This window comes from Ambystoma mexicanum, chromosome 5p (assembly GCF_040938575.1).
Source record: "Ambystoma mexicanum isolate Mex_15411 chromosome 5p, UKY_AmexF1_1, whole genome shotgun sequence".
Lineage (NCBI taxonomy): Eukaryota > Metazoa > Chordata > Amphibia > Caudata > Ambystomatidae > Ambystoma > Ambystoma mexicanum.
The window spans coordinates 981,746,349-981,774,282 of record NC_090930.1 but is presented as its reverse complement, the minus strand read 5'-3'; the positions used below and the strand labels follow the sequence as shown (position 1 = coordinate 981,774,282).

Below are 27,934 nucleotides of genomic sequence, written 5' to 3'. Positions count from 1 at the left end.
TTGCTTTCTCGTCAGATTAAATCCTAGAGAGGAGTTAGGCACGGTTGCGTGTTAGCACCCTCCCTATTTAACTTATAGATGTCTGACATAGGTGACCATCACTTTCCTGCAGCCTTAGCCAGCCCAAAAATTGGTAACTTAAAAGAAACTTGACTGCCGTATGCTGATGATTGTATTTTGTTTGATTGCACCCAAAGAAGCCTTCAGAGCCCGATTACCGCTTTTTCTGACTTTGCATAGGCTCACAGTCTCCAAGTGAATCCATCGAAAAGTTATGCAATGCACATTGCAGAAACGTGACATGAAGTTTAGATGGAGCCTCAAAATGGTCTCAATTGAGTTGGTTGACCATTGCACCTATTTGGGGTTTCCTATGCAAATTAAACTATTAAAACAGCCAGGGTGTGCTGGAAATACTTAGGTAAGATTGTTCCCAAGATCCTCGAGGTTCCAAATAACGTTCCAATCTCTGCCATCAGGTATGAGCTTGGAACCTCGTCCTTAAAAGCCAGGGTGTGCTGGAAATACTTAGGCTTTTATTGTGAAATTGTTGACTCCCCTAAAGAATTCATGTTGATTTAAAAACTGTTTTGGACATGAAGGGGGACAGCTTTACCAATAATTTTTCATTTTTTGTTTGGTGCTGCATACGATGGTTGGGTCATCAATTTCAGAGCTTGTTTCCAATCCATGTAAAATGAAACGGTTGTTATTCCACCACGATTGGTCCAATACTGTAGATACAATGCACTCGTATACATCTTTAAGCCACTTGAATACAGACCATAAAAATGTGGAAATATCAGCGCCATACCTATCAATATACCCAGATAGGTAGGTAAGAAGAAGGTTTTTACATTTTCGTTTGAATCTTACACTGACTAAGGAGGTATTGATTCGATATGGGCTATTGGTTCCAGACCAAGGTGGTTGTCAATTTGGCAATGAGGAACAGCATCAGGAAACATTCATTCATCTTGTAACAACCTGGGAGGCGATCAAAGGGGAAAAAATTGAACAGCTTTAAAAAAATATGGTGAATTGTTTTCTGCTGGAGATGACCAGACCATGTGTCTGTCAGGCAGAACTACTGAAATGGTATACGCTGTTACAGGCTTTTTAGACTCTCTTCAAATGGAAGTATCCTTGCCAACAGTAAAACACATGTAATATACCAACTGTGCACTGTTGATGTTACACAAAATTATGATATCCTTGGTTGTTACATCCAATCATGCTACTATAGGATTTAAGGATTCTTCTTACCTGGAAAAGTTATGTTTAATAGTATGAAGTATCATATTCTTGGACTTTAGGTGTAATTTCCACCATACCTCGTTACTTCTCGATATAGGTATATTAATTGCAGAATGCACTTTGGACCACAATAGGGGTGAAGAGACTATCTTCATTTATGTGGAATAGGTGTTGGTATATGTTTTGTTCTTCTTTTGAATGAGCAAGGTGGATAAGTGTGGAGTGCATTACTGATTATTTTAGATAATATTTATGGGTGAGGTTAATGTAGATGTTTTAATTGAACAAGTAATGCATTTTTAATAACACTTTTACTGGGATTGTCGAGTTTGGGTATGTATGGATGGAATTCTTTCTGATTCTATAATGGTTTTTATGACCTATCTGAATGTCGCTAATGGATTAATGTGATTGAATTGTTTCAATGATTGTTAAAATGGTCTTATGTCTTGTACATGTCTTTTTTGATGATTTAAATGAATTGTATGTGATTGAACTAATTGATTACAAATTGTTAAGGGTTATTGTTTCAACCATCTAACAATAAAAAAAGAGCACCTGTACAGCATATGGTGTTTCAAGGCACCACAAGACAAAAAAAGAGGGTTAGGGAGGAGAAAAGAGAAGAAAAATAACAGTAACAGTCCTACTGGGCCTTGTGTCATTCAGATCTTGCAAGTGCAGTAACAAGAAGTGCAGGGTGGGGGGAGTCGGGAAAGGGGGGTGCCGGTCTGGGCGGAAGGGATAATGCTTGTGTGGGAAGGGAAGTGTGGGCAGAGACGAGGCCTACAAGAGCAAGGGGAGGGGACAAAAGGCCCCTGGGGATAGGGGAGTGCTAAGGGGAGGCTAGTTGGGCAAGTGTCGGGGGAGTGAGGTCCACGTGCTAAGTGAAAGGATGGGGGTGGACCAGACTTGGTAGGGATGCACACCTGGCCATGCTAGTCAGGGCAAGGGGGCCCGGAGGGGGAAGTGGAGGTTTAGGGTGTGGGGTCAGGGAGACCAGGGTGCTGCGGTAGACTGCACGAGGATGGCCTGGTGCCCTGTAGGACTCAGAAGGGACCAGGCAGCCAGTCCATGCAGCAGAGGAGTGCATTAGTAGGGGAAGGGGAGAGGGATGGAAAAATAGAAAAGGAGGGTCTTTAGAATGTTCCGGAACTTGAGGAGATCCGGCTCAAGCCTGAGAGGGGCAGCAAGGCCATTCCAGAGGGTGATTTAAACCGGGTATATTCAGAGTTGAAAACACATCCTGGCTGTCTGGTGGAGGTTGGCCTGCACATTCCTGAATGTGGGTTGCTTTCCACAGATTGCAAAGCAGTCCCAAACCCTATGGGTGCATAGTGTGTGATTGGAGGACAGGGAGAGCCCTCTCTGCTCCTATGCGGGTCTGGATGTGTATACAAATGCAGACCTCACACCATTACCTTGTTGACAGTCTGGATCCTGCTGCTGCTGTGCTCGGAGGAGGCATCCAAACAATTCCTGGAAGCTCTGCGTACTCAAGGCATCACCTGTTTCAGGATGCTGCTTCTTCTCTGACCAAGGGGAACCTGCAAAGGCAACCCCTTCATCAGCTGGAAGGGCAGCCATGCTCCTCGTCCTCTTCACTGTAAGACATCCCTTGTGCTTGTGCTACAGCTATGGACATCCCTGAAGGGGGTTTTGAGAGAAGACACTAGGTATGCTTCACTGGCTCTGTAGATCCTTCTTCCTCGTGCATAAGATGTCCTTTTAAGCTGCTACTGTTCTTCCTGGAGGGGCGATTGTCTGAGTCCATGACTCAACTGACTGCTGCTGTGTACTGGTCTCCTGCACTGGTGACATCTTGAGCTGCTGGGCACACAGAAGTCCTCCTTCAGACACTGTGCTTTTGATGTGCTGATCTGAGCACAGCAGGAGCTGCATGTCAAGTAGGGGCTTCCTTCCATTCCAAAGACTATGGCCACAGGCCCCTGACCGTCTCGTAGGGGCGGGAAGATAGAGGACAGGGGGGTTTAGGCATAGGGGGCAGGCAGAGGGGCTCTCACAAGAGGAGGGCAGCCGACAGGTGCCATCACCAGAAGATTGCCATGACAACATGCAGCGCAAGCAAAACGAAATGGGGGCAAAAGAAAAATGGTGAACGAAACGTGCAAGTGTCCTCAGAATCTGACGCAAGCACAGACAGCAGTGGGGAAGAGGAGACCGAACACCTGCAGACATAGCTTAAACAGAAGAGTGTATTGAGCAAAGGGAAAAGGAAAGTCAACACAGAAGGCGGCACAGGACTGGTTGCAAGGGTAGAGGAACCTGCAAAGCAGGTAGAAACTGAGGGGGCACCCCAGGGGCAAGAGGGAGAGGTTCCTAAGGCAGCAGTAAATGTTGCAAGCCAGATAGAGGGCCAGACATTGGCAAGCCAGGTGGGGTGAACCTGTTTTGACTAAATTTGGTAGGACATTGATGGGCAAAGATATGCATAGGAGAATGGAGAAAAAAATGGCATGGCACATAGATGAAAAAGTGAAAGCTTAAAATGTGGAGTAAGGCATTCATAGATATTTTTTCACTGTTAGAATATCAGAAAAGGGGGTACGTAGTTTTCAAAGACTAAAAGAAAGAAGAGGAGAAAGGGGTCCGGCAGGAAATGGGCAGTAGAACAGACTTCATTTCACATCCTGTCCACAATTATACTACAGAAATACCCAGAAGAGGGGACGGCCTTGGTGGCATACGAGCAGCGGGTTTTCAAGGTTCACAAGACCTTTGAGGGAGATGCATGGCGTGAATACGATCAGGAGTTTACGATGCAAATAGACTGTTACCTAGAGTGGGACGAGGAAGATTACAACATATACATCTTTAATGTGCTGAAAGAGAAATGGGAGTATAATGCAGGGAACTAACATAGGAAACCATATAATAGGGGGAGTGATAGCTGGAATAGTTATAGGGGCAGTGATAACGGGTACCAACGAGGAAGGGAGATGCATTTTCGGAGAAAACTGTTTGGGTACCAGCAGAGCTGGCAGAATAGTATGCCTCCCACAGCACAGGGTGGTGGAGGGGGGCATGGATAACCCCGGTGCAAACTGCAATCTGCTGGAAGTTTGATCACGGATACTGTACCTGGGGAAAAGATTACAAGTTTAGGCACCAGTGCAGGAAGTGCAGCGAGCACCACAGCAGCAGCAAATGCACCAAGGCAGCAACATGCATCACGAGACAGAGTGAGGGCAAGCGTCAATCGGGCTCAGGGCACGATGGGAAGAGCACCAATAAAATTGGGAAAGATGGAGAAATTTCTGCAGGTCTTCCCGGACAGAGAAACAGCCGTGTTAATAAGGGAGGGGTTTTCCATCCCATTCAAGGGGAAGGGCTCACAGGTCATACCACAGAACTAAAATCTGCAAGGGAAAAGGTAGTGGAGGTACAAATAAAGAAAGAGATAAAACTGGGCAGAATGGGAGGCCCCTTTGAAAAGATACAATTTCAGGAATTCACGTGCTCACCCTTGGGCCTAGTGCCTAAGGAGGAAGAGGGGGAATTTAGACTTATCAATCTCATCGAAGGACACACTGATTCTGTCGACGCCCTCAACGCCTTTCGAGGCTGCTTTGTCGGAGGTTCCCCGTGGCACGGTGGAACCCCGCAGAAAGGCTCTGGCCAAGGCTAAGAATGTCTTTGTCCCTTTTTCTGTGCCCTCTTTCCGACCTCTGGATTTTATTTCTGAGGGGGATGAGGGATCTGAGGAAGGTTTGGTGCCTGAGGAGGTGCCCGACGAGATTTTTTCTGGTCACAGCCAGATTGAAGACCTGCGTCAGTCGATGCACGACGGCAGTGGTCTGGACTCCTCTCCGGAGGTGGAGTTCTGTTGGCCTGAGCCTGACACCCATGCCGAGTCCTCGTACCGGCGCCTTATGTCGAGGGTCACGGAATACTTGGGGTGGTCTGCGCCCCCTGTGGATTTTCTGCAGGATGACCTGACGGACATCCTCGACCAAGGTCCTCCAACTGACCCGGTACTGCCGCGAAAATACCGTCCAGCCAGTAGTGACCGTGCTACTTGACCACGCACCCAACTCCGGAGAGTTTGGTGGTGCAGACGGCCACGGCCCCAGCAAAGCAGGCATTGTACCCTACCATCCCTCCTGATAGGGACGACAAGTGTTTTGATGGCTGGGCGAAGAAAGTGTTTTCTTCAGGGGGTATGGCTTTACAGGCAGCCAAGACCGTGTGTGCCTTGTCACGTTTCACGCACACTCTGTGGAACTGTATTCTGTGGAACTGTATTTCATTGGCGGCTGAACATATTCCCGAAGGGGAGGAACGGGATGGTTTTTTTGCTATTGTTCAGGATGGCAAGGATGCTATGTGTGGGTCCGTTCAGTCGGGTTTGGACATGGCGGATTGTGTTAGCCGGTCCATGGCGGCGAGCACCGTTATACGCAGGTTTGCGTGGTTGTGGAAGTCGGGGTTTGCTCCTGATGTGCAAGCCCGGCTCCTCAACATGCCCTTTGACGGTGAAAATCTTTTTGGCAGCAAGGCTGACGAGAGCCTTGAGAGGTTGCAGACCTCAAAAGCTGCAGCAAAGTCATTGAGCGCTGCAGTTCGCCAACCTCTGCCTTTTCGTCCTAGGGGACCGCAATGGAGGGGAGGTTCCTTTCGATATTACTCATCCTTTAGTAAATCGAGAGGAGCTGCAAGTCAAAGGGGCCACCATAGGAGTGCCAGAGGTGGAAAACAGGGTACTCGAGGTGCCAAGGCCGCTGGGGCAGTTGCCTCTTTGCCCTCAGGCACTGCCGCAGCTGCTTCAGCCCAGTCATGAGGCCATGTCCCATGGTTCACCGATTGGGGGAAGGCTGGCGCAGCATCTTGTAGAGTGGCGTGCCATTACTTCAGATGTGTGGGTTCTGGAGATCATAGCCCACGGCTACTGTCTTCCTTTCCAGCAGAGGCCTCACGACAATCCACCAGGGAATCTCTCTTTGAAGTGTCCGGATCCGCTCCTTGAGCAGGAAATTCAGTCCCTGCTGGAGAAAGGCGCCATAGAACTGGTGCCTGTAGCGGAGAGGAACAAAAGATGGTATTCCCCTTATTTTTTGATTTCAAAGAAAGACAGGGGATTGAGACCCATCATGGATTTTCGCGGTTTGAACAAGCTCCTCAGGAAGGACAAGTTCAAGATGGTTACTCTTTCTCAAGTCCTCCAGGCCCTTCAACTTCAGGACTGGTTGGTGTCTCTCGACCTCAAGGATGCTTACTTTCATGTGCCGATCCATCCCAAGCACAAGAAGTACCTGAGGTTCGCGGTTGGAGACTCGCACTTTCACTTTCGGGTCCTGCCGTTCGGATTGACCTCCGTCCGAGGGTCTTCCCCAAACTCATGGTGGTGGTGGCAGCGTATCTCAGGAAAGGGGGGATTCACGTCTACCCCTACCTGGGCGATTGGTTGATCGGGGCGCGCTCTCCCGAGCAAGTCCTGGATCATCTGTCCGTCACCTGCCACTCCCTTCACAAGCTGGGCTTCTCCCTCAACTTAAAGAAGTCCCATTTGATGCCAACCCAGCAGCTCCAGTACATCGGAGCAATGCTCGACACATCCCTGGGGCAGTGTTTTCCTCCCCAGGTGAGGGCTCATCACATTCAGCAGATGGTGCACAGGTTTCAACACGCCCAGAGTCTCCCGGCATTCGAGTTCTTGAGGTTGCTCGGCCTCATGGCATCCTGCATTCTTCTGGTGCCAGAGGCCAGGTTGCGCATGAGATCTCTGCAATGGGCCCTCAAGATGCAGTGGTCACAGTCCTCCGGCAGGATGTCGCACCCCGTTCAGGTGCCGCCCTCGCTCGCCCAGGACCTTCTGTGGTGGGCCGTCGAAGGCAATTTGATGAAGGGGGCTCCGTTTTGGCTACCCTGGCCGGAGGTGACGATCGTGACGGACGCATCCCTCAAGGGATGGGGAGCTCATGCCAACGAGTTGACAGTCAGCGGTGGTTGGTCTCCGTCGGAGTCCAGACTCCATATCAATCAGCTGGAGCTGCGGGCCATCAGGCTTGCCCTGACGGCTTTTCTGCTGACGGTGCAAGGAAGGAATGTCCTGATTCTGACGGACAACACAGTGGCCATGCACTACCTCAACAAAAAGGGGGGGCAGGGTCACTTCCTCTGTGTAGGGAGGCGATGCAGCTCTGGTTCTTGGCCATCCAGCAGGAAGTTTCGATCTCGACAGTTCATCTGGCCGGAGACGAAAACGAGACGGCGGATGCTCTGAGCATGCAGAGCTCAATCTCTCACGAGTGGGAGCTGGCTCAGGAGATTCTCCTGGAGATCTTTGCCCTTTGGGGGCCCCCTCAGGTGGATCTCTTCACCTCCAGTGTCAACCGGAAGTGTGAAAGGTTCTGCTTGCGGGAATTTCTTCCAAAAGGAGCCTTAGGAGACGTGTTTGTGGTGGAGTGGTCCTTCCCACTGCTGTACGCGTTTCCTCCAGTCCCCGTCATCCCGCAAGTGCTGCAGAGGTTACGGAGGTTCGGTTCCCGGATGATCCTCATTGCTCCGGCTTGGGCTCGGAGGACGTGGTACCCGGACCTTCTCGACTTGTCCATCTGCCCTCCATGTCGTCTTCCCTACCGAGACGACCTGCTCTCACGGGAGGGGGGTCAGGTTCTCCATCCAGAGGTCAGATCCCTCAACCTTCACGCTTGGCTTCTGAAAGGTTGAGGTATAAGGATTGGGACCACCCTGAAGACGTGATGGAGGTGTTGCTTTCGGCCAGACGGCCGGCAACAAAGTCCCTGTACCGTTGCCGTTGGAGAAAGTTCTGCGACTGGTGCAGGGTTAAGAATGTGGATCCTTTTTCATGTGACATTCCTGTATTTTTGTCTTTTTTTGCTTTCGTTGGCCCACAGGGGCCTGCAAGTGGGTACTGTTAAAGGTTACCTTGCGGCGCTGTCTATATTTAAGCGCTCGTCTGAGGAGTGTTCTTATTTTAAAATTCCTTTCATTTCTCAGTTTCTCAAAGGACTCACTAATGTGTTTCCGCCGGCACATTTCCAGGTGCCTGTTTGGGATTTGAACCTTGTTCTGAAATTCCTTATGGGTGCTCTGTTTGAGCCTTTACATTCCTGTCCTTTGAGGCCGTTAACCCTTAAAACTGTGTTTTTTGCTGCGGTCACTTCCGCTCGCAGAGTGAGTTGCAGGCCCTTTCAGTTAAGCCACCCTTCACTGTGTTTTATAAGGACAGGGTTGTCCTTAGAGTTCGTCCTTTCTTTCTTTCGAAGGTAGTGTCGGAATTTCATTTGAGCCAGAAGGTTGTTCTTCCGGCATTTTATCCTCCTCCACATCCTGGTAAGGAAGAGGGGAGGCTCCATAGGTTGGATCCTAGGAGAGCTTTAAGTTTCTACATTTCTCGCATGTCCCGGATCAGAGTGGACGATCAACTCTTTATTGGTTATGCTTGAAGGCGTTTGGGACAAGCTGTGACTAAGCAGACTTTGTCTAGATGGATTATCTTGGCAATTTCTGAATGTTACCGCTTGGCGGGTAAGGACCCTCCGGTAGGCTTACGGGTCCATTCTTTTAGGGGTATGGCTGCCTCTGCTGCCCTGCAGAGGGGTGTTCCTATTCGTAACATCTGTGATGCAGCCACTTGGGCTTCGGTCCATACTTTTGTACGTCACTTCTCCCTTGATTCAATCCATGGGCAGGATCTGGCCTTTGGCAAGGTGGTCCTTTACTCTGCAATTTGATTGGGCATTCTAAATTTCTATATTCTAAATTCTTTTCCCTCCTCCAAACGTTGGTACTGCTTTGGGAGTCTGTCATAGATATGGAATACGTAGGAGGACCCAATCCCCTCGAAGAACAAGTTACTCTCTTACCTGGTAACATTCTTTCAATGGGATGGTCCGACGACGTATTCCATATCGCTCCCTCCCTACCTGCCCCGCTACAGAATTTCTTATGTGATTGCAGCTTAGGTTTCCGCAAGGCTTTCTGTGGTCATACTGGCAGTGGTTTGGTGCTGCACGTTCTGGGGAAAAAACTACAACTGAGGCTACGGGCGTCATGCGTCCTACTTATAACGTCCGGTGACGTCGGCTCGACAGAGGCCCTCGAAGACCGCGTATCAACGTCATCGACGCAGACGCCGAAAGATTTTCCGAAGCAGCACAGCTGTGGTGATTACTGTCATAGATATGGAATACGTCGTCGGACCATCCCATCGAAAGAATGTTACCAGGTAAGAGAGTAACTTGTTCTTTGAGAGCCAGGCACATCACAGGCGAGGTGAATGATGTTGCTGATGCTCTGTCTTGTTCACGGTGGGGGGCATTCAGGCATCTGAGCCAGACGCAGAAGAGCAAAAGACGACTACACCAGAGGAGGCATGGGCACCACTACTAGTGCAGCAAGAGAAGCAAAGCATAGCCCAAAGACAGGCACTGTAGACAGAGAAAGCTTGAAGGAAGGCACAGAAAGGCCGGCGGTAGAGCCGGGGCAGGTCATAAGCCTTTCCAAAAACGCTTTGGCCCAGAAAACAGGTAAGCAATATGAGAAGTACTTGCAGGATGTAAAAAGGGTGATTGAAAAACGCAACAAGACTGACATAACAGCGAGTGATATGTGCAGATTTTTGGAATGGACATTTACACAGGTGAAAAGGAAAGGTTGGGCGGAAGCTCATCTAGCGGCAGTGGCAAACGTGGTTAAAGTAACTTGAGGGACAGATCCGACTGACAGCCCCCTAATAAAATATGCAATGAAATGATGGGCCAAAGTAGAAGGGAACAAGCCAGGCACTAGGAGACCCCTGAACTTTGGGAAATTAGTTTGCCTGTTAGCAGCAGTAGAAGCAACATGCTACTACGCATACGAAACAGCATTGCTCAGGGCAGCATTTGCACTAGCATACATTTGGGCTCTGAGGATAGAGGAGCTAGTCACACAGAACACAGCAGCCGGAGATGGTTTCGCCCTGGGAGATGTTAGCATGAGAGAAGGAGCCATGAAAATATACTTAAGTAAGCCCAACACCTACCAAATGGGGAAGGGAGGACGATGGAGTTAAGTTGCATCAAAGAGAGGGCACTGCCCCCGATGCATCACGCAGTCTTTTTTAGAGAGGTGGCCAGACCAGGGGGGCCAACTACTAATACACAAGGATGGAAAAGCACCCAGCAGGTACTCATTTGAGGCAGTATTAAAGAATGTGGTCGGGAAAGTAGGATGGGACACAATAGGTTTGGCACACACTCATTCAGAATCGGGGCGACAACATCAGCCTGGGCCGGGGGTTTGGGAGCCAGAGGGGTCAAGCGAATTGGGGGTTGGAAATCCAACTGTTTTAAAAGATATGTAATAGAGGAGCTTATATAATAAGCACCCCTCAAAGATGACGGCCCATACAGATCGGCATGGATAGTGGGCCATTCGTTCCTGACCCGGGCAGGGCGATGGATGGAAGAGACAAAGCAAGTGTTGTACTTCCCAAAAACAATCACATCCTGGTGGGAGACCAGGGATGCACGGGTAGGACATACATGAAAGGCTGTCAGCTCTAATTGGGTTCAGAGCCCCCCCACCCCCAGAATATTTGGTAATACACCTGGGGGGCAACAATCTGACTTAAATGGGAAGGAACCAATTGCAGAATGACATTTGCGAATCTTTACACAACATAGCACACTGTTGGAGGGGGATTGAAATCTTCATGTCGGAAATAGCACCCAGGAGGAATTGGCATGGAGCAGTATGCAGAAAGGTATTCGAAGCCTCTAGGAGGAAGCTCAACAAAGCCCTGGAGAACTTCTGCAGGAACACAGGTCTGCACTTCATCAAGCATGGCCTGTCCCAAAACAACCCTGATTTGTTTCACCACGATGGAGTGCACCTGTCGCAAAAAGGCTTGGAGGTGTTCACGGATAACATCTTTAGAGCACTCGAGAATAGGGGGTGCAGATAAGTGTACTTTTGGGGGATCCTGAGCGGCCAAGGCTACCACTCAGGTGCAGCGGCACATGTCTAAGGAGAGGATGCCGATTGGGCTGAGAGAAAGGAACCAGCCAAGAATGGAAGCAAAAGTCTGGCTTGCATGAACGCAAAGAAAAGACTTGCCAGCTGAGCTTGAAGAACGTGGAAAGACCACTACTAAAGAGCATGAACGAGCTCTGAAGAAAATTGGCTGGTGCAAGGCATCACTCACCTCGTACACATGGTGTCCAAAAGCACAGCTGTTTTTATCTTGTGGTTATTTTTGCTGTAAATAATTTCAAAAAAGCCTACGGCCAATTTTTTATTCCACACAGAATGGTATGTAGTTTTTGTAACTCATTAGGGGTAAGAAAGAGAGCATGGGTGCCTGCATGCACTACTTAGCCTAGGCCACAGGCCCCTGACTGTCCCATAGGGACGGGAAGAGAGAGGGGATTAGGCATAGGGGGTAGGCAGAGGGGCTCTCACGTGGGGAGGGCAGCCGACATGTGCCCTCACCAGAAGATTGCCATGACAACATGTTAACAGAAAGGTGGCCAGGAAGGAGGAGAAAGGAAAAGGTGTGAAAATAACAGTGGGCCCGGGGAGGGTCTGGCCCCCAGAAGCATAACAAAGGCAAGGATGGGGAATAAATGGGGCCCCCAGAAAGGTGGTAAACATGACAGAAAGCAAGCACACCCAGTTCGGGTAAGCCTTCTAGAAGTAGAGCAAGGGAGCTTTTCGTTTTCCCACCCAACCCACCCTAGAAAAAGGAGTTAGGAAATGAGACGCCAGGTAGCATGTTCAGTACCCGGCCAAGTCATAGGCGGCACGTGTCTAAGAAGAGGATGCCGATTGGGCTGAGAGAAAGGAACCAGCGAAGAATGGAGGCAACAGTTCAACTTGCATGAACGCAAAGAAAGGACTTGCCAGCAGAACTCGAAGAACGGTGGAAAGACCAATACCAAAGAGCATGGACGAGCTCTGAAGAACAATCGGCTGGTGCGAAACATCGCTCACCTCAGACAGGGGGTGTCCAAAAGCACACCTGTTTTGATCTTGTGTTTATTATTGCTGTAAATAATAATAAAAGCCCATGGCCAATTTTTTGTTCCACACAGAATGGTATGTCGTTTTTTGTAAATCATTAGGGGTAAGAAAGGGAGCATGGGTGCATGCACTACTTAGCCTAAAGGATATTGGGAAATCTCCCAATAGGTGCCTCACTGGTGCCATCCTTGCTGCTTCTGCTCCTTGTGTGGGGGCTCTCCTGACTCTCTTTGAATGCGCTCCCTTGGGCCTCTTCGGAAGGCTGTGGACTGTTTGTTCATGGACGTCAGGCCTGCAAAACCCAACACCTCCTTGGAACACTGCATTCTCGGATGCGGCTAGTCTGTGGCACGTCTGCTGTTTGTGTTAATCCTTAGTGTCCACTAGGCACGTTATCTGTTTGTTTTGGGTTGCTGGAGCTCATGCATTTAGTGCGCACGGCCGCTTGCCCCTTCACTTTCGGGCCTCTTTGTGGTAACAACTGCACAGAAACTGACTCACCTGCTTTCCTTCACTGAAACTCTTCCCAAGACTCCACTGGATCACGGGGACACTGCATCCTCCCCTGGACTGGTCCTTTGGACTCACAAACTCTGAAAATCCTAACCGGGAACACCACATGTTATCCCATAGCCTATTGAATAAAATTGGGACACTCTAACCCTAAATGTCTATTTTAGGAACGTTTAGGTTTACTTACCTTTATTTTATTTTTTTTTATTATACTTGTCTACAATCAAAAGAAAAATTTTGATTTTTACAAGAAGTCACGTCCCATATCTCAGATGTGAATGTTAATGTCAAAATCTCAGATGTGAATGTCAAAACTGTTAAGTTGCAGAACAGATAAGGACCATTGGAAAATAAAGGAGAAGAAGAAGAAAAAGAAAACAGTGCAACATAAGGAGAGAAAAGATGAAATGTTGAACTACATCGTGGAGGTTTTTTTAAATGGGACCAAGTGCGGACCCACGCTCTGATGCTCGCTTAAGAGCTGCCTCCAAAATGTTTACAGCCGCGGTTGCCCATTTAGTTTTTTCGCCTGCAACCAGTCTGCACCACCATGTATCTTCTTCTCGGAGTGACGCGTCATGCATTAATGGTGACAAAAAAGCTTCACGCAAATATGCTGTTTCTGCACAGTCTAAAAGTAAATGCTTTACAGTTTCCTCCTCTTGAGACTCTGGGCATAGTCTGCATGTTTTTATGCTAGATTTTGATCGGATGGCTTTAATTTCCTGGGTTAGCATGAGATTTAGCCTCCGTTTCATGAAATTCTTCCTTAGGCTTTTGTCAGGGAATTTTATACAGTAATTTAGAGGTCTATTCAGCTTGTTAGTAGTTGGCGGCAAGTGGGCAAGTAATTTATTTGCTGTTGCTGCCTCGCATGTTTGTATCCAGTCCTCCTGGGCTATTTTTCTCTTTAGCTTTACAGGATTGTGGATTAGATCTTCTGATGTACAAGCCAAATTAGCCAGAATTTCCTGTAATTCTTGCTCCCATTTCTTCAGGGCGATGCAGTGGCCTTCGATAAGTTCCTTCTGAATAGCTTTGAATAGAGGTAAAGCATCAGGAGAAGTTATTTTACACAGGAGTCTCATTTGGCTTTGCTTGTCTGACGCTTTCATCGATAGGAGGCCCAATTCACGCCTGATAGCTGAGATAGATGTTGATTTTGGAAGGCCCAGTACTGCCTTCCACAAAAAGCCCTCCAATTTCGGCCATAACGAGTCTTGGATGTTTAGTGCTGAGTCCATTGCGTAGATCATTGATGGGACCACCTTTTGTTTATAAAATTGTATCGCCGGTAGGAGAGAAAATTTTCCGTATTTCCGGTCAACAAGTTTGGTCTGAGCGGTTAATGATTTTATTTTCAGCCACAAGGCTAAACGTGTGGCTTTTTCTGACCGCGTTGCGTCGAACATTATTCCTAAGTATTTTATACTAGGAACTATTTCAATCTTCTTGTTGTTCAGGAACCAGCGGTCATTGCTACGTGTAGATGAACAAGTTTTCCCCATGATCAGAATCTTAGATTTGGCGATGTTTATTTCCAAATCGTTCTCCTCAACGTATTTGGCCAGGTTGTTAATTTGACGCTGGAGCCCAATTTGTGTCTGATCCATAAGGATTAGGTCATCCGCGTAGAGTAGTCTAGGTATTGCAATGTTTCCTACTTTTGGTGGAAAGACTCTTAACGACGTTTGGGTGTGTTGGAAATCACCCAGAAATGCTATAAAGAGGGCTGGAGCAAGCGGGCATCCCTGCTTCACGCCTCGTTCCGATGGAAATTGCGCTGATAACAGGCCTTGTTTATTGAGACGGACTCTCAGCTTTGTGTTCGTATGAAGAGCGATCATCGGTCCTAAGATTTCTTCCGGGCAATTCCAGTTCGATAATTTTGACCAGAGCTTCCGTCGCCCAATTCTGTCAAAAGCCTGCGTCAGATCAACGAACGCTATGAATACTTTCGGTGCACCATTCTTCACATTTTCTTTTATGATGTTTAATATCATAATGTTTATACTTGTACTCGCGTTTTTCACAAAGCCTGTTTGAAGTTCGTCGAGGCACGGTGCGGTTCTTGCCCACCCGTGAAAGCGCGAGAGAAGAAGAGTTGCGAAAATCTTGCCCATGATGTCTAGCAGGGCTATTGGTCTATAATTCGCTAGATTGTCTCTACTTCCCTTTTTAAAGATGGGCACTATAAGTGCTTCTGTCCATGTTCTGGGGATCTGTTTCTTTGCCTGGCATTCGTTGAAGATTTTAGATATTAAAAGGGACCATTCTTTGGGATGTTGCTTTAAGTCCATATTTGTTAAGCCATCGGGGCCCGGTGCCCTAGATGTTTTCAGCTTGAGAATTGCGTTCAAAATTTCGTCTCGATCTGCAAGATCTGCCCATGTGGTCATTATCGGAAGAGCAGAAGGTTCTGATGATTCAGGCAGGGAAGCAAATTGAGCAGAAAAGAAGGACATCCAGGTCAATTCTGGTATAACATTAGATAGTTGGTTAGCTTTCTCATTGCTTTTGTTTTTGATCAGTGCCCAGAAATCTTTCGATTTTACTTACCTTTATTGGTGGTAACTAGTGGTAAATTCCTATACTCAACCTGCTTTCTCCATCCTGGAGTGTGTTTAAGTATTTGTATTGTTTTTAAATGATTTTTGGATCTCAGGGTCCCCTCAACCACTAGGTGTGTTTTTGTTCTGGTCTTCACTGCTTTGTATTCCTAAGCATCTAGGTGTTCCAGGACTGTGCTTTATCTTAAGGGTGACACTGGACCTACCTGGTGACTTACTGGGAATAGTTAATGTACGCTACTTAGCTGTAAGTAATACTGCAGCGTCTGGTACTTGTAGGAAAAAGGAGAATTACCTGTCAGTGATTTTACTATTATGCAACTGCTGTCTCTATCCCCTTAGGAGAATTACCCACCTTTAAGGATGATCCGTGGAGCACAACCGCATAATTCATACATTTTCCCTCGCTCTCTTGTGGAGACTTGAAACAAAGTAAACAAAGTAACAAGCAAATTCTTTTTACAGTGTCACACTTACCTCTCCTGAAATATTCTCGGGCCTACTGCCTTTCAATAGTCTATTTGGGTATTACCAATAACAGTATGTTCTACAGCCTGCTTATTTGTAGATGAATGTATATAGGTTCCACTGTCAATCAGCGGCCTTCTGTAGAGGCCACTCGCCCATCTAGACGTCTGTTGTTGCAGTACCTTGTTGCCAAAGATGGACCCAGAATGACTGTCTTGATCAAGAGACAATATCCTGAATGTCACTTAGAATAGATGAACTTGGCAAGTTGTCTTAACTTACAATCTTCAAAAATAGAATCCTGGGGAGAGTCCCGGAGAAAGACACAAACACCAGGATTCCCTGCCTGAAGGATTGACTTTTTATAAACACTGACATTTCTGATGGTTTGGTTGCTTCAGGGCACTCGCTCAACAATTGCTGAGGCCAAGACAATACCTACTTGTAAAGAGGTTCATGGCGTGTGATGAATCTGGTCAATTCGTCCCTTCTACCCAGAGGAGAACCACCCCCATTGACATTTGACAACAGAACCCTCAGCGAGGCTATGAACTGTCTTTTGAGATACTGAGTAACTTTGTAGATAAGCCAAAGAAATTCCAGTGAATGGGCTAGGCAGAAGCAGAAGACAGAGGCCATTGCTTGGGCCTCCTCCTTTTATTTTTTTACTTAAAGGGCAGGGCCAGTTAGGGGAATAGGATTTGGACTAAGGACTGTTTTTCTTTTCACAAGCACCATTAGTTTTAGTTTCTATGTAGGGAGCTTACCTCAGACATAGGGGTTTTCTTTTAGTTTTAATAAACACCCTTAAACATCTTGGTCATTGGTCCGAGTCCTCCTTCTGCTTTGCCACAACAGAGACCTTTGTCGTACATGGCGAGAAAGTCACATGAAACCACCAAGATAGTTAAAGGGTGTTTATTCTAGTTTTGTGGGGCGTAGGGCCGTCCCTCCCTCCATCCCTCAACCTGTGGTGAGCGTAGAATCTTGACCCAGCAGTCCTTGGCTCCCAAGTTAGTATCTATAGCCAGAATCCATATAGTAGATCGAAAACAAAAAGAACGAATGAGCAATTTGTTCGAATTTCGCTGCCTGTAAATTTTATACAGTCTAAGATGTTGTACAAAACCCCCAAGTGGTGTCGGTATAGTGAACAAGGGCAGCGGGTGTGTCACCCGCACCCATGTTCACTATAATGCAGGGGGGGGTTTCCCCCGCACATGTTCGAATAAAGATAACAAAACAAAAAAGAAAAGAGGACCCTGCGGCACTGGTTCCCATCCACGTAAGGGAAGGGAACTCGCGTTGCAGAGCAATGCCGGACACAGCGGCATACAAGGAGGCGTGCCGCCCACAGGTAAGTAAGGGGTTCGGGGAAAGCGGGTTGTCAGAACTATCCGGGGGTGAGAAAACAAAAAGTAATTTTCAGTAAAATAACTCATTTTTTTGTCCTTCAGACATTTCTGAATAGATTAATTCATGGTAATCCTCTATACCCCTATTGGCTAGATCTTCCATCTCTAAAGATGGTCTCCCTAAACACAGGCTTTCTCCCCTCACTCTGAGGCTTTTCATTTGTCCCTACTCTAATCAGTTGTTAGTATTCTATAAGTAGTTGAGATAGTGCCTTGCATTTATCCAGTAGGAAACAGGTTGGGTCATTCACGCTCACACTCAATTTATCCTAATTACTCTCTCCTTTTTGACTTCTCCCCCTCCCTCCTCATTTCCCTCGTTGTAGCACACTACTCGCTTCCATCCATCACTACTTATTACTCCCCTCCTCCAACCCCCCTCCACCTCTACTACTCCTCCTCCTATCACACTACTCCTCCCCCACACTTCTCCTCCCACACTACTAAATCTCCTCCCACACCACAACTCCTCCTACACTAAAACTCCTCCTCCCACATTACTACATTTCCCCCTCTCACACTACTACAATTCCCATTACTCCACCCACTTTCTACAACACCACTCTCCTTTCACCCACTCACTACGCAGAGACACCTTACGCTATTTTAAACTAACTTAATACGGTACACAGGCACGCTCAATCACACTGCAGTACCATTGCACTCACTAAACCAATACCTCACCTTCTCAAACTGTAGCCTCCGCACTTCACCGCTCTTTCCCTCTTCCTGCTGGTCTCTTGGTCATCCTCCACTCCACTGCTGACCTCACCCATATAATCCCCAACTTCCTCTTCCCTGCTTAAATCTCCCTCCTTTGCGGGATCTGTCAGCTCTCCCTGTCCAATCTCATTTTGTCTTTCCCCAGCTAGGCATGTATGTGTGACAGAAAATCCATAACGAGAGGCTTTGCCCCGCCCATTCTCTCGGCTCTAGACTTGCAGGTTATCAATGGCGGCCCGGGGATCCCAGTGTTCCAGTTCATATTAGATGCCATTCTGTGGCTTCCCTATGGTGAGTTTTCGAGTCAGTGTGCCTTCCGATTAGTCTGGTGATCCAGGGCCTGGGGCGCCAACTGTGTCCAGTTACTGCCTCATGGTCTGGCCTCCATGAAAACGCTGCAGTGATGGAGCTTTGACAGGCACTGTTACGTGCGCCTCATGTTCCGCAGGCGCTGTGATGTGAGGCGCATAATAATAAAGGGCACGCCCTGCCGGAAAGCAGGCAGTTCCGGGCAATACAGAGAGAGTGTGTCGTCTATTTATTTCGCTTCTCGGCCCAGCCCGCTTGTAGGCCCTGATCCTCTTTCCCTCCGCCGGCTGCACCGGCAGGGAGGGAGCCAACACTGGTGACGAGGATGGGATTACAAACACAGAAACTTCCCAAGCCACAACTTGGCCCATAAACCCACCGCAATGGCGAATTTCTGCACTCACAGTGGGGGAACCATCCCCCACCCAAAAAAAAATAAAAATGTTCTTCCTAAAACGCTCCACCATCCACAAAGCATAATCAGAAACAGTGGATGTCCCTGGGGATTTTTTTTTCTTCTTCCTCTCCTGCTCCTGGAATCTCACACCAGGCAGCACAGGAAGCACCACTGAGCCACCTATAAGGACAAGGAGAAGCTGGCTAGATCGTCGGTGCCACACCAACTGCAAAGGAAACAGAGGTGAGGAGAAGTCCATAGCTGCCCATATACAGGCTGTGGTAACTCCAACACCGGGACATCATGGCAACTGGCCTTTCCACCCATAGACCCGGCACAACATTTAGTATCGATGTGTCGCTGACGCCCCCTGCGCTATCCCCTCGACCTCATGGTGGGACCAACGCTGTGTTGGGGCCTTTCAACCCCTACACTGACCCATCATCAGCGGGACCCCGCTGGATGCTGTGAATCCAGAAGTTTGAGATGGCGATGGACTGTAAGGACATTACAATGCCCAGGAAGATGAGGTCACACCTTCCACTCAACGTGGGTGACGACGTTCTACGCATTTTCAACACGCTGGTCATCGGCAATGGTGCAGACATTTACCAACTGGCCAAAGATGCCCTCACAGCACATTTTATGCCGCAGTTGAACCCGCACTACGAAACCTTTAACTTCTGTACCACAGTACAAATGGAGGCGGAAACACTGGACGCCTACCACACAAGACTCAGAAAACGTGCACTCTTCTGTGAGTTCGACAACGTCTAGAAGGAGATAAGGCGCCAGATCATAAACGGTATGCACTCCGAGAAACTGCGCAGAATGGTGCTGGGCGAAAAGGGCATTCCCCTAGCCAGAATCCTCGAATAAGGGCACCAAAGAGAGTAGTCGCACGCGAGGGCAGCACACATGGGCACCACACTACAGAAGCTTCAACTGGTGCCAACGACAGCGGTAATAGCACAGATCGCCAACCGCCAAGGGAGGAATTCAATGACACGAACAGTTCACCACAGTGGCAACCGAGGATCCCGGGCCCCACCGAGTGTGGATGGTGCAGAGGTGCACGTCATGGAAGAAGAAACTGCCCAGTGCAAGGAACCACGTGAGGGGCATGTGGTGGAAGGACAACTACGCACATGTCTGCAGATCATCAGGGCAGCCTCAATGCCCACAACCCCAACCACAACAAGCTAAAGCCTTCCTCAAGAAGAAGAAGCAAGCAGAATTACATTGGCTCAGAATAGAGGACAGAGTTAGGTTCAAGGCAATGACAATCGTTCATAGATGCCTTTATGGGGAGGCCCCGGCCTACTTTAAAAAACAATTCTCCTGGTATGCACCCCGAAGATACTTAAGATCAGCAGACACGGGTCTCTTAAATATACCAGTGGCTAAAAGGGCAACGGGAAAGGGTAGATCTTTTCCTGTCAAGGCGGCTGAATATTGGAATGAGCTACCAGCGATCCTAAGACAACAAGAAAACTACTTTAGTTTTAGGAAGGCTCTAAAAACATTTTGATTCCAATAATTTAGAAACATCTTAGCGCCCTATCGCAGTGCAGGATAGGCCCAGCCAACATATGCGAGATCCAATCTGTAAATGGTACTTCTCTGTGCTCCCCGCGCTCTGATGCCCGGGGGTTTACGGCGTGTTATAAGCATAAAGTAACGTAAAGGACACGCGTTGCGTGGAGACTGCTAACTCGTTGACAGACTAATCCGGAGAGGACAATAGCGACCCAGCGAAGGATGCAGGAACTGGACGACGAGAAGAGGAAGGAAAGTCTTATTTGATCTCAACACTTGAGCATAGAAGTGCAGAGCCAACGAAGAGACAGAGAAGACGCAGATGCCTTGTGTCTATACAGGGCCAGGAGACGCAGATGACGATAGACACTGGAGCATCAGTAATTGTAATGCCGTCAACAATGTTCCCGGACACTGCGTCCAGACCTGGCCTCAGTCCAACCGACACACTTCTGTTTGCCTATGGATGCAAAACCCCACTACCAGTGGAAGGATATTTCAGAACGACACTAAGCAGGGGTGACGGAGTCCTCCAGTCAAAGATATACGTTATCAATGCAGGAATTGAATGCCTACTTAGTGGGGATGCCGCGGAGGACCTAGGACTAATCTGTTTAATCTGCAACGTCATAGACTCAACGGACATCTCCAACCTCCTGGGGAAGTACCCAGGCATCCTCAACGGCATTGGTTGTTTAAAAGGCAAGCTCATAAAGCTTCACATCGACCAGGCGGTACAGCCCCGGGCGGTACGCCACAGAAGGACCCCATTTCATATGAGAGACCTGGTGGAAAAGGAACTATGAGAATTCGAAAAGGCTGGCATCATTGAGCAGGTCACAGGACCAACACCCCGGGTCTCACCCATGGTGGCAATAAAGAAGCCGAAACAACCGGGGAAAGTAAGGATTTGCATTGACATGCTCCTACCAAATGCAGCAATCAAAAGGGAGCGGCATATCACCCCCACGCTAGATGAGATCATAACAGACCTCACAGGGTCGAAAGTGTTCTCGGAAATTGACCTGAATCCCGGGTTCCACTAGTTAAAACTACACCGTGATTCAAGGTACATCACCACCTTCTCCACGCACCTGGGCCTATGCCGGTACAAGAGACTGAGTTTCAGCATCTCCTCAGCGGCAGAGGTACTCCAGCAGGCCATCCAGGAAGTAATAGAGGGCATCCCAGGAGTGCTGAATGTCAGTGACAACATCCTCATCCACGCCAACGACATGTAGGAACACATGCGTCGCCTCAAGCTGGTGCGAGTTTCTGAAGGAGGAAATAAGATTTTTCGGGTACATCTTCAACAGCGCAGGAGTGTCGGCTGACCCACAAAAGGTTGCAGACATAAAGGAGGCCCCCCCCCCCCGACAACACCCACAGAGACACGCAGCTTCTTGGGAATGACAACCTACTGCTGGCAACAATGTCTGAGCCACTCAGGAAACTCACCAGATCGAACACCAAATGGGACTGGAGCCCTGACTGCCAGGAGGCACTCGAGCGGATCAAAACATACCTCTCAGCCGAAACAACAATGGCATACAATGACCCAACACTAACAACTGAATTGTACGTCGATGCCTGCTGTGTCGGCCTCAGGGCCATCCTAGTTCAGATATCTCGGACAGGCGAGACGGAGCCCATTGAATATGCATCCTGTGCCCTCACACCAACTGCACAGCGGTACTCACACATCAAGAAGGAAGCCATAGCAGTATTGTGGGACTGGCGCCATTACCACATCTACCTCTATGGATGAAATTTTAGGGCCTACGCAGATACAAGCCACTCTACCCGATCTTCACGAGTCATCGTCACACCCTCCGGCCGGAATTGGGAAGTGGCTGCTCCACCTGCAGCAATATGAATTTGTGTTGGCCTACCAAGCGGGCACGGACAATCCGGAAGACTTCCTATCCAGGCACCCGAGGGCTGGCACCCTAGGAGAAGTAAGTGAGGCAGAGGAGACAGAAGAGCACATATGCCAAATCATTCACACCATGAAGCCCAAGGCAGTCAGCATCAAAGACATTGTGGAAGCCACCCACAATGACGCCTGTTACGACTTGATTAAGAACACCATCATACCGGGCAAGTGGAAATCTTTCCTCTGCCATGTACACAACCGCACTCCGGCAGCCAGAGACTTCCTTACTGGCATGTTCCCAGTACAACAGGATCTTTCTATCACCAGCGAAGGGTTGATCCGGGGCAGAGCCCGCATTGTGATCCCCAGCAGCCTGCAGGACAGAATCGTGGTGCTGGCACACGAAGGCCACCAGGGAATGGTCAAGACAAAAGCCAGTATTCGGCATCGGCTGTGGTTCCCTCACATCGATACCAAGGTTGAACAAATCATCACATTCTGCCTCCCTTACCAAATCACAGGAGCACCACCAAACCCTGAACCTATACAGTCGGCAGAGTGGGGGTCATCAAAATGGGATGCAATCAGCGTCAACTTTTGCACAGTTCATGAAGGGACATACCTATTGGTGGCCATCGACGACCAGAGGTGGAAATTGTATCCTCGACAGCAGCAGAAACTGTGATACTTCTACTCGAAAAAATGTTCGCTACACATGGCCTGCCAAGACGGATCAAGAGTGATAACGTACCGCCATTCCAGGGGATGGAGCTCAAGAAATACCTGGACGACTTGCACATGAAATTTCACCACATCACGCCCAGGTGGCCACAGGCGAACGCCCATGTGGAGAGGTTCATGCGGACCAACAACAAGGTGTTACGAATATCCAGGGCCCAAGCCAGCCCCTGGAGAGTAGATCTATACAGATTCCGTCTGAACAATCGAGTGACGCACCACAGCTCCACAGGTCTACCTCCGGCGGACCTCATGTATGGAACAGTGATAAACTCGTCCATGCCACATCCCCCACGCAGAGGCGTAGACACCTATGACAGCGAGCATACTCAACGGAGGAGAGTGGCAGCAAACGAACACATGAGTGTCAGGAGGCACGCAAGAAGGTCGGGACACCAGGTCGGAGACCATGTCTTGGTGTTGCGAAACACCGCAAAAACCAAGCTTGACAGTGTACCCTGGACAGTGACCCGAATAGAAGGGACGATGGTGACAGCGGCACGAGGGTACCAGTCGATCACCAGGAACACTTAGTGGTTCAAAAGGGTGCCCCGACAAATGTGAACTGATGGAGACAGGCAGTCCCAGGTGGAGGTAGAGCTGCCACCAGACGTTTGGAGTCACCGGAACGAGAGAGAGGCGACCCTGAGTCGAGAGCCCGAGGAACAACCTGAAGGATCTGACGAGGCGTCTTCAGAAGATGAAGGTGAGCCAGGAGGGGGAACTGGCCCGGGGACGGCCCCTCGGTCAAGGCCTGGTCGGTATGACCTAAGGGCAGCCCTGAAGGCTCCCGAGAGGCTAAGAGACTGAGTGGTAAAGTGACAAAGTGGAGAGTGCAGTACTGTGCTGGACTAGATTAGATGTGTCTGCCTGTTGTTGTGTTTGCTTGGAAAAAAGGAGGAATGTTACGTGCGCCTCACGTCCCGCAGGCGCAGTGACGTGAGGCGCATAATAATAAAGGGCCCGCCCTGCCGGAAGGCAGGCAGTTCCGGGCACGAGCCAGAGAGAGCGTGTCGTCTATTTATTTCACTCCTTGGCCCAGCCCGCTTGCAGGCCCTGATCCTCTCTCCTCCGCCGGCTGCATTGGCAGGGAGGGAGCTAACCCGGTATATGCTCTGAAACAAGAAGCAAGAGACCGGCAAGTATCAACATGTGAAGGCCTTGTTAGGAACCTCGCTACATGTTTAAAAGGACAGGCACCCAGACTGATGTCCTATTCAAACCTCTTCTTTCAAGTTTACCGATTCCGGAAGCAGCAGGGGAAACGCCATGGGGTGGACCCGCACCCAGATACTCCGGTGAATCTAACAGGGACTCTACCTTCATCCTACCGCAGCGTCACGAAGTACGTCACCCCGCGATAGGGTCCTTTTTCTTTAACATTATTTTGATGGCATACGGAATGCGACCATGTGAGGAGGCACTTTCCTCTGATGAGGGTCACACTCCACGTCTACCGCCAGGGAGCTTATTTAAAGGACTGCACCATGGCATGCTTTGTTCTAGAAACAGTCTTAGTTGCTTCCATACATGGAGGGACTCCAGCTACAGCTTTGTCACTATTTTAGGTATTTCTGTTCAGGTAATTAGGATGCACAGCCTGTTGCTTTTCCTCTTCCTACCAAGACAACTTATACCACTACAAATAGTCTTAACCCATGGTAAGAACTTCCCTCCAATAGCCTTATATATTCTAGGTGCTGTTATAGGCTTTCCTAACCCTCTTTCCATTGTCATCTTTACTGCAACTACTGACTCCTGCTCAGCCCTTCAGGGTATGTGTCCTGTAGCACTCCAGCCTGGAGGGAATAGCCCTTTTGAATTGTAGAATTGTAGAACTATCAGTCGGAGGGGGGCTTTCTCCAGAGGCTTGATGTGCATTTGTCTCCAAGGTTCCGGAAAGAATTGTGCATTACTGTCCATGCCTGAGGAAGCTGACAGGCATGGTGTGAGACAAAGGCGTACTGCAGTAGATCATGCAGGCACTAAGGCAGGGGCTAACTGCTGGATTCCCCCCTCTTCCCCTCTTGACAAGGCTGGAGAGCTGGCCTTGGCACACTTTATAGGCACACTCAATTGTCTGGGGTCATACCGTAAAACATACACTGGTGAAAGTGCAAGATTTAGCAGAGAGATGTGTTCTTCTGTCTTTTTCCGTCGAGTGATGCTTCTTTCTGCCATTCCCCACTCCAATTTGTTGTTCACCCTTAATAATATCTCCATCCTTATCTACGAGTCACGTGATGTTTTCCCATTGTCTTACTCTTTGTGATGCAGTACTCTGTTACTTATCCATTTTACTTAATTTGTCTGTGGGCATTATTCTTGGAACATCTAATAGAAATGCTCAGGTTTACTGAAATTCATAGAGCTATCTGTACATGCAGTGCTCCAGATAATAATTTGAAGTGCTAGTAGTATTTTAAAGCTGGGAGTAAAATGATTTTCCGGGAGTTGAAAATTAAATCCCAGTTCCAATATGAATATTTTATAAACAAATACAAAAATGTGTTAATGCTGAAACAGAAATGTTTTGTGTATACCTTCAATTCGCTCTTCCTAAATATCTTCCTTCTTGAGCTCTTTGCTCATCCGCCTCCAACTTCCTGAGGGTCAGTTGCTTCTCCAAGCAGCAAGTTGGTGGTAGATCTTTCTTCGGCTGGGACCTCCATCTGGAACAGCCTCCCTGCCTCTCTGAAACTTGAGGAGAACCATATCTGGTTCCGGAGCTCCTGAAGACCTTCCTTTTTGCTTCTGCATTCTCTCCTCCTCTCCCCTGCTGATCTCCTGGCTGAAACTGAAACTGCACTGGTTACCTGACTACCCTCTGATCTCGGTCCCAGGTCCCCTCCCTGCCAGTTGCACACCTGCACTGCCCCTCTGGTAACCCTTGCATTCGGGGCTGTTTCTGTATCCCTACAGCCCCCTACCAGCACTTGACACCGGATGTCTGCACTTACCCTTGCACTTGCCACCAGCAGGCCACGCTTTATATTTATTGTTTTATTTATTTTTATTTATTTTTATTTATTTTACTGATTATCATATGTACTGCACTGCCCCTCCCCCTTTCCCCATGCACTTTTCCCTCTCCCCTGCACTTGTGCGATCTCAATTTCCCCTGGCCTAGTAAGATTGTTGGCTCCGTCTCCCTCTGTTCCCGCTCCCTTGCCTCGTCGCGCCTTGAAACACTTGTGTATAGGCGCGTTATAAATGCCATATCATATTATATCATATTAAAGAGTTATTTGCTCCCTTATTCATGAAGATTAAAGGATAAATGTTTATTTCTTTCGATCAGGGAGTAATCATAGTAGAGCCTCTGGCACCTGTGTGGTTGAAACGGGGGTGGGGGGAGGACTCCTTTGTGTCAGTTTTCATATTTTTTTTGTTAGTATTTTTTACCCCCATTTTTCTTTGTTGGGAGTGTTTGCCTATTTTTAGGTAGTAAAAGTGGCTGATGTGCTGCTTATCTCTAGGGTTGAGTACATGTCAAGTGTGCTTCATTTGATTTAGTGAGGATCTAGCAGGTAGCCCAAGTCTCATTCCCTCACTGAGATTGACATTGTGGATAACCATTAGAGTGGCTTTGGCTGTTATCCAATCAATGTAAGAAGCTCGCCAGTTCACTTCTTGTGGTCCACATAATATTTCAGAAGGTTATAGCATTTAGAAGTCACTATTAATCTGCAAGCTTAAAGAGTAGTTTGCTAACTTGTGCTATACGTTTCTATTTAGGGAAACTCATTCTATCAGTCGACAAGGACACATATGAAGAACTTGGATTAGATGGTACACGCTCTCATTACGCTGGCAAAAATCCAATGCGATATAGTAAGTATGATGCCCTTTCTTTTGTAATGTCTTTTTATTAAGGTTAAAACAGTAAATAACCTCTACTGGCTTGTACATGTTTGTTAAGGATTTCAATCAGGCACACATCCAGGTCTCGCCTAGCATGTAGTGCGCAATGAAACCCTTATTTATTTGTGTCTATAAGTTCAATATTCTGAATGGTATACCACTCATATCACACCCTTCTCAAAATACACCCCAGGTCACACTGAACCAGGAATCAGGCTGGTTTGTAAAGGTAAATATTTATTTATTTAATATTCAAATCACGCAGAAGTTTAATATATATATATTTCTCCAGCATTGGATCTTTCATGGATTCACATGCTTAGAATATTCCCCGTCGACAGACTGGGAACCCTCGGTACACTTATAAAGCCGTTTCCCATAGGACAAACTTCCAACACTTTTGTGTTTTATCTACGTCATTTTCGGGGCCACCTACGCATGCCCCACTAGGACGTAGCGGTATAAATGCCCCGCCCCCACGGTTCCCTTCAGATTTCAACCGTCTCCAAAGTAGTGGGATCACCTTGCGCAGTCTACTATTTTGTCAAGGTTGTGATGTTGGAGTTTTGTCCTGATGTCTAGGAAAGCGCTGTTCCGCCCGTGCGCTACATGCGGGTTGAAGAAAGTGTATGAGGGGGACGGGCATATGGATTGCATATATTGTCTACACCCTCATCATTCGGTAGACAAGTGAGACATATGTAAGGGCTTCTCCCAGAAGACTCTTAAAGATCGAAGCCGGTAAACGATGGAGCGGGGTCATACCCGCCTTCGGAGGAAGGCTCCACGCGCAGCGTGGCCTCAGCGTCAAAATCTTCAGGGGCCCCGCACCGCTCGACATCGTCGGAACCCCCGGTGAAGAAATCACGACCGGTGGAGAACGAATCATCAAGAAGCCATTCTAAGGAGTCCTCGTCGAAGAAAGCCTCGTCATCCTCATCTTCGACGAAGAAAGATAGAAAAGAAAAGTCGAAATCCTCCTCGGGCGATCACCATAGATCGACCTCGAGTCGAGAAGCGGCGAAGCGTAGGTCAAGTTCAGAAAAGGCGGGAACGCCTCAGGGACCTACACGGCCACCACTGTCGTCGACGGCAGGGCAGTCGTCGACCCCTTCTCTGCCATTGACACAATTGGTCTCAACTATTCTTGGACCGCAGGTGGTGACAGCGACGACGACGGGGCCAGCTTTAGCCTCGTCGACGTAGATTCCGCAAGAGGCCTGGCGACCAGAAGTATTCGACCCGGTTTTGCCAGATACCCTGCTGCAGCAAG

At 48.3% G+C, this 27,934-nt stretch overlaps 1 protein-coding gene across 4 annotated transcripts in view; it reads left to right on the top strand.

Annotated features, from left to right (window-relative positions):
* RPP40 (ribonuclease P/MRP subunit p40) overlaps positions 1-27,934 on the top strand; it is an 872,477-nt gene that overhangs the window by 240,914 nt on the left and 603,629 nt on the right. For all 4 annotated transcript variants that reach the window (XR_011274228.1, XR_011274227.1, XM_069613449.1 and 1 more), the window contains exon 4: positions 26,536-26,631. Coding sequence is in view for 2 of the 4 variants with exons in the window: in XM_069613449.1 (XP_069469550.1) it covers positions 26,536-26,631 (96 nt within the window). In the remaining 2 variants the exon portion in view is untranslated. The remainder of the gene's footprint in view (positions 1-26,535; positions 26,632-27,934) is intronic.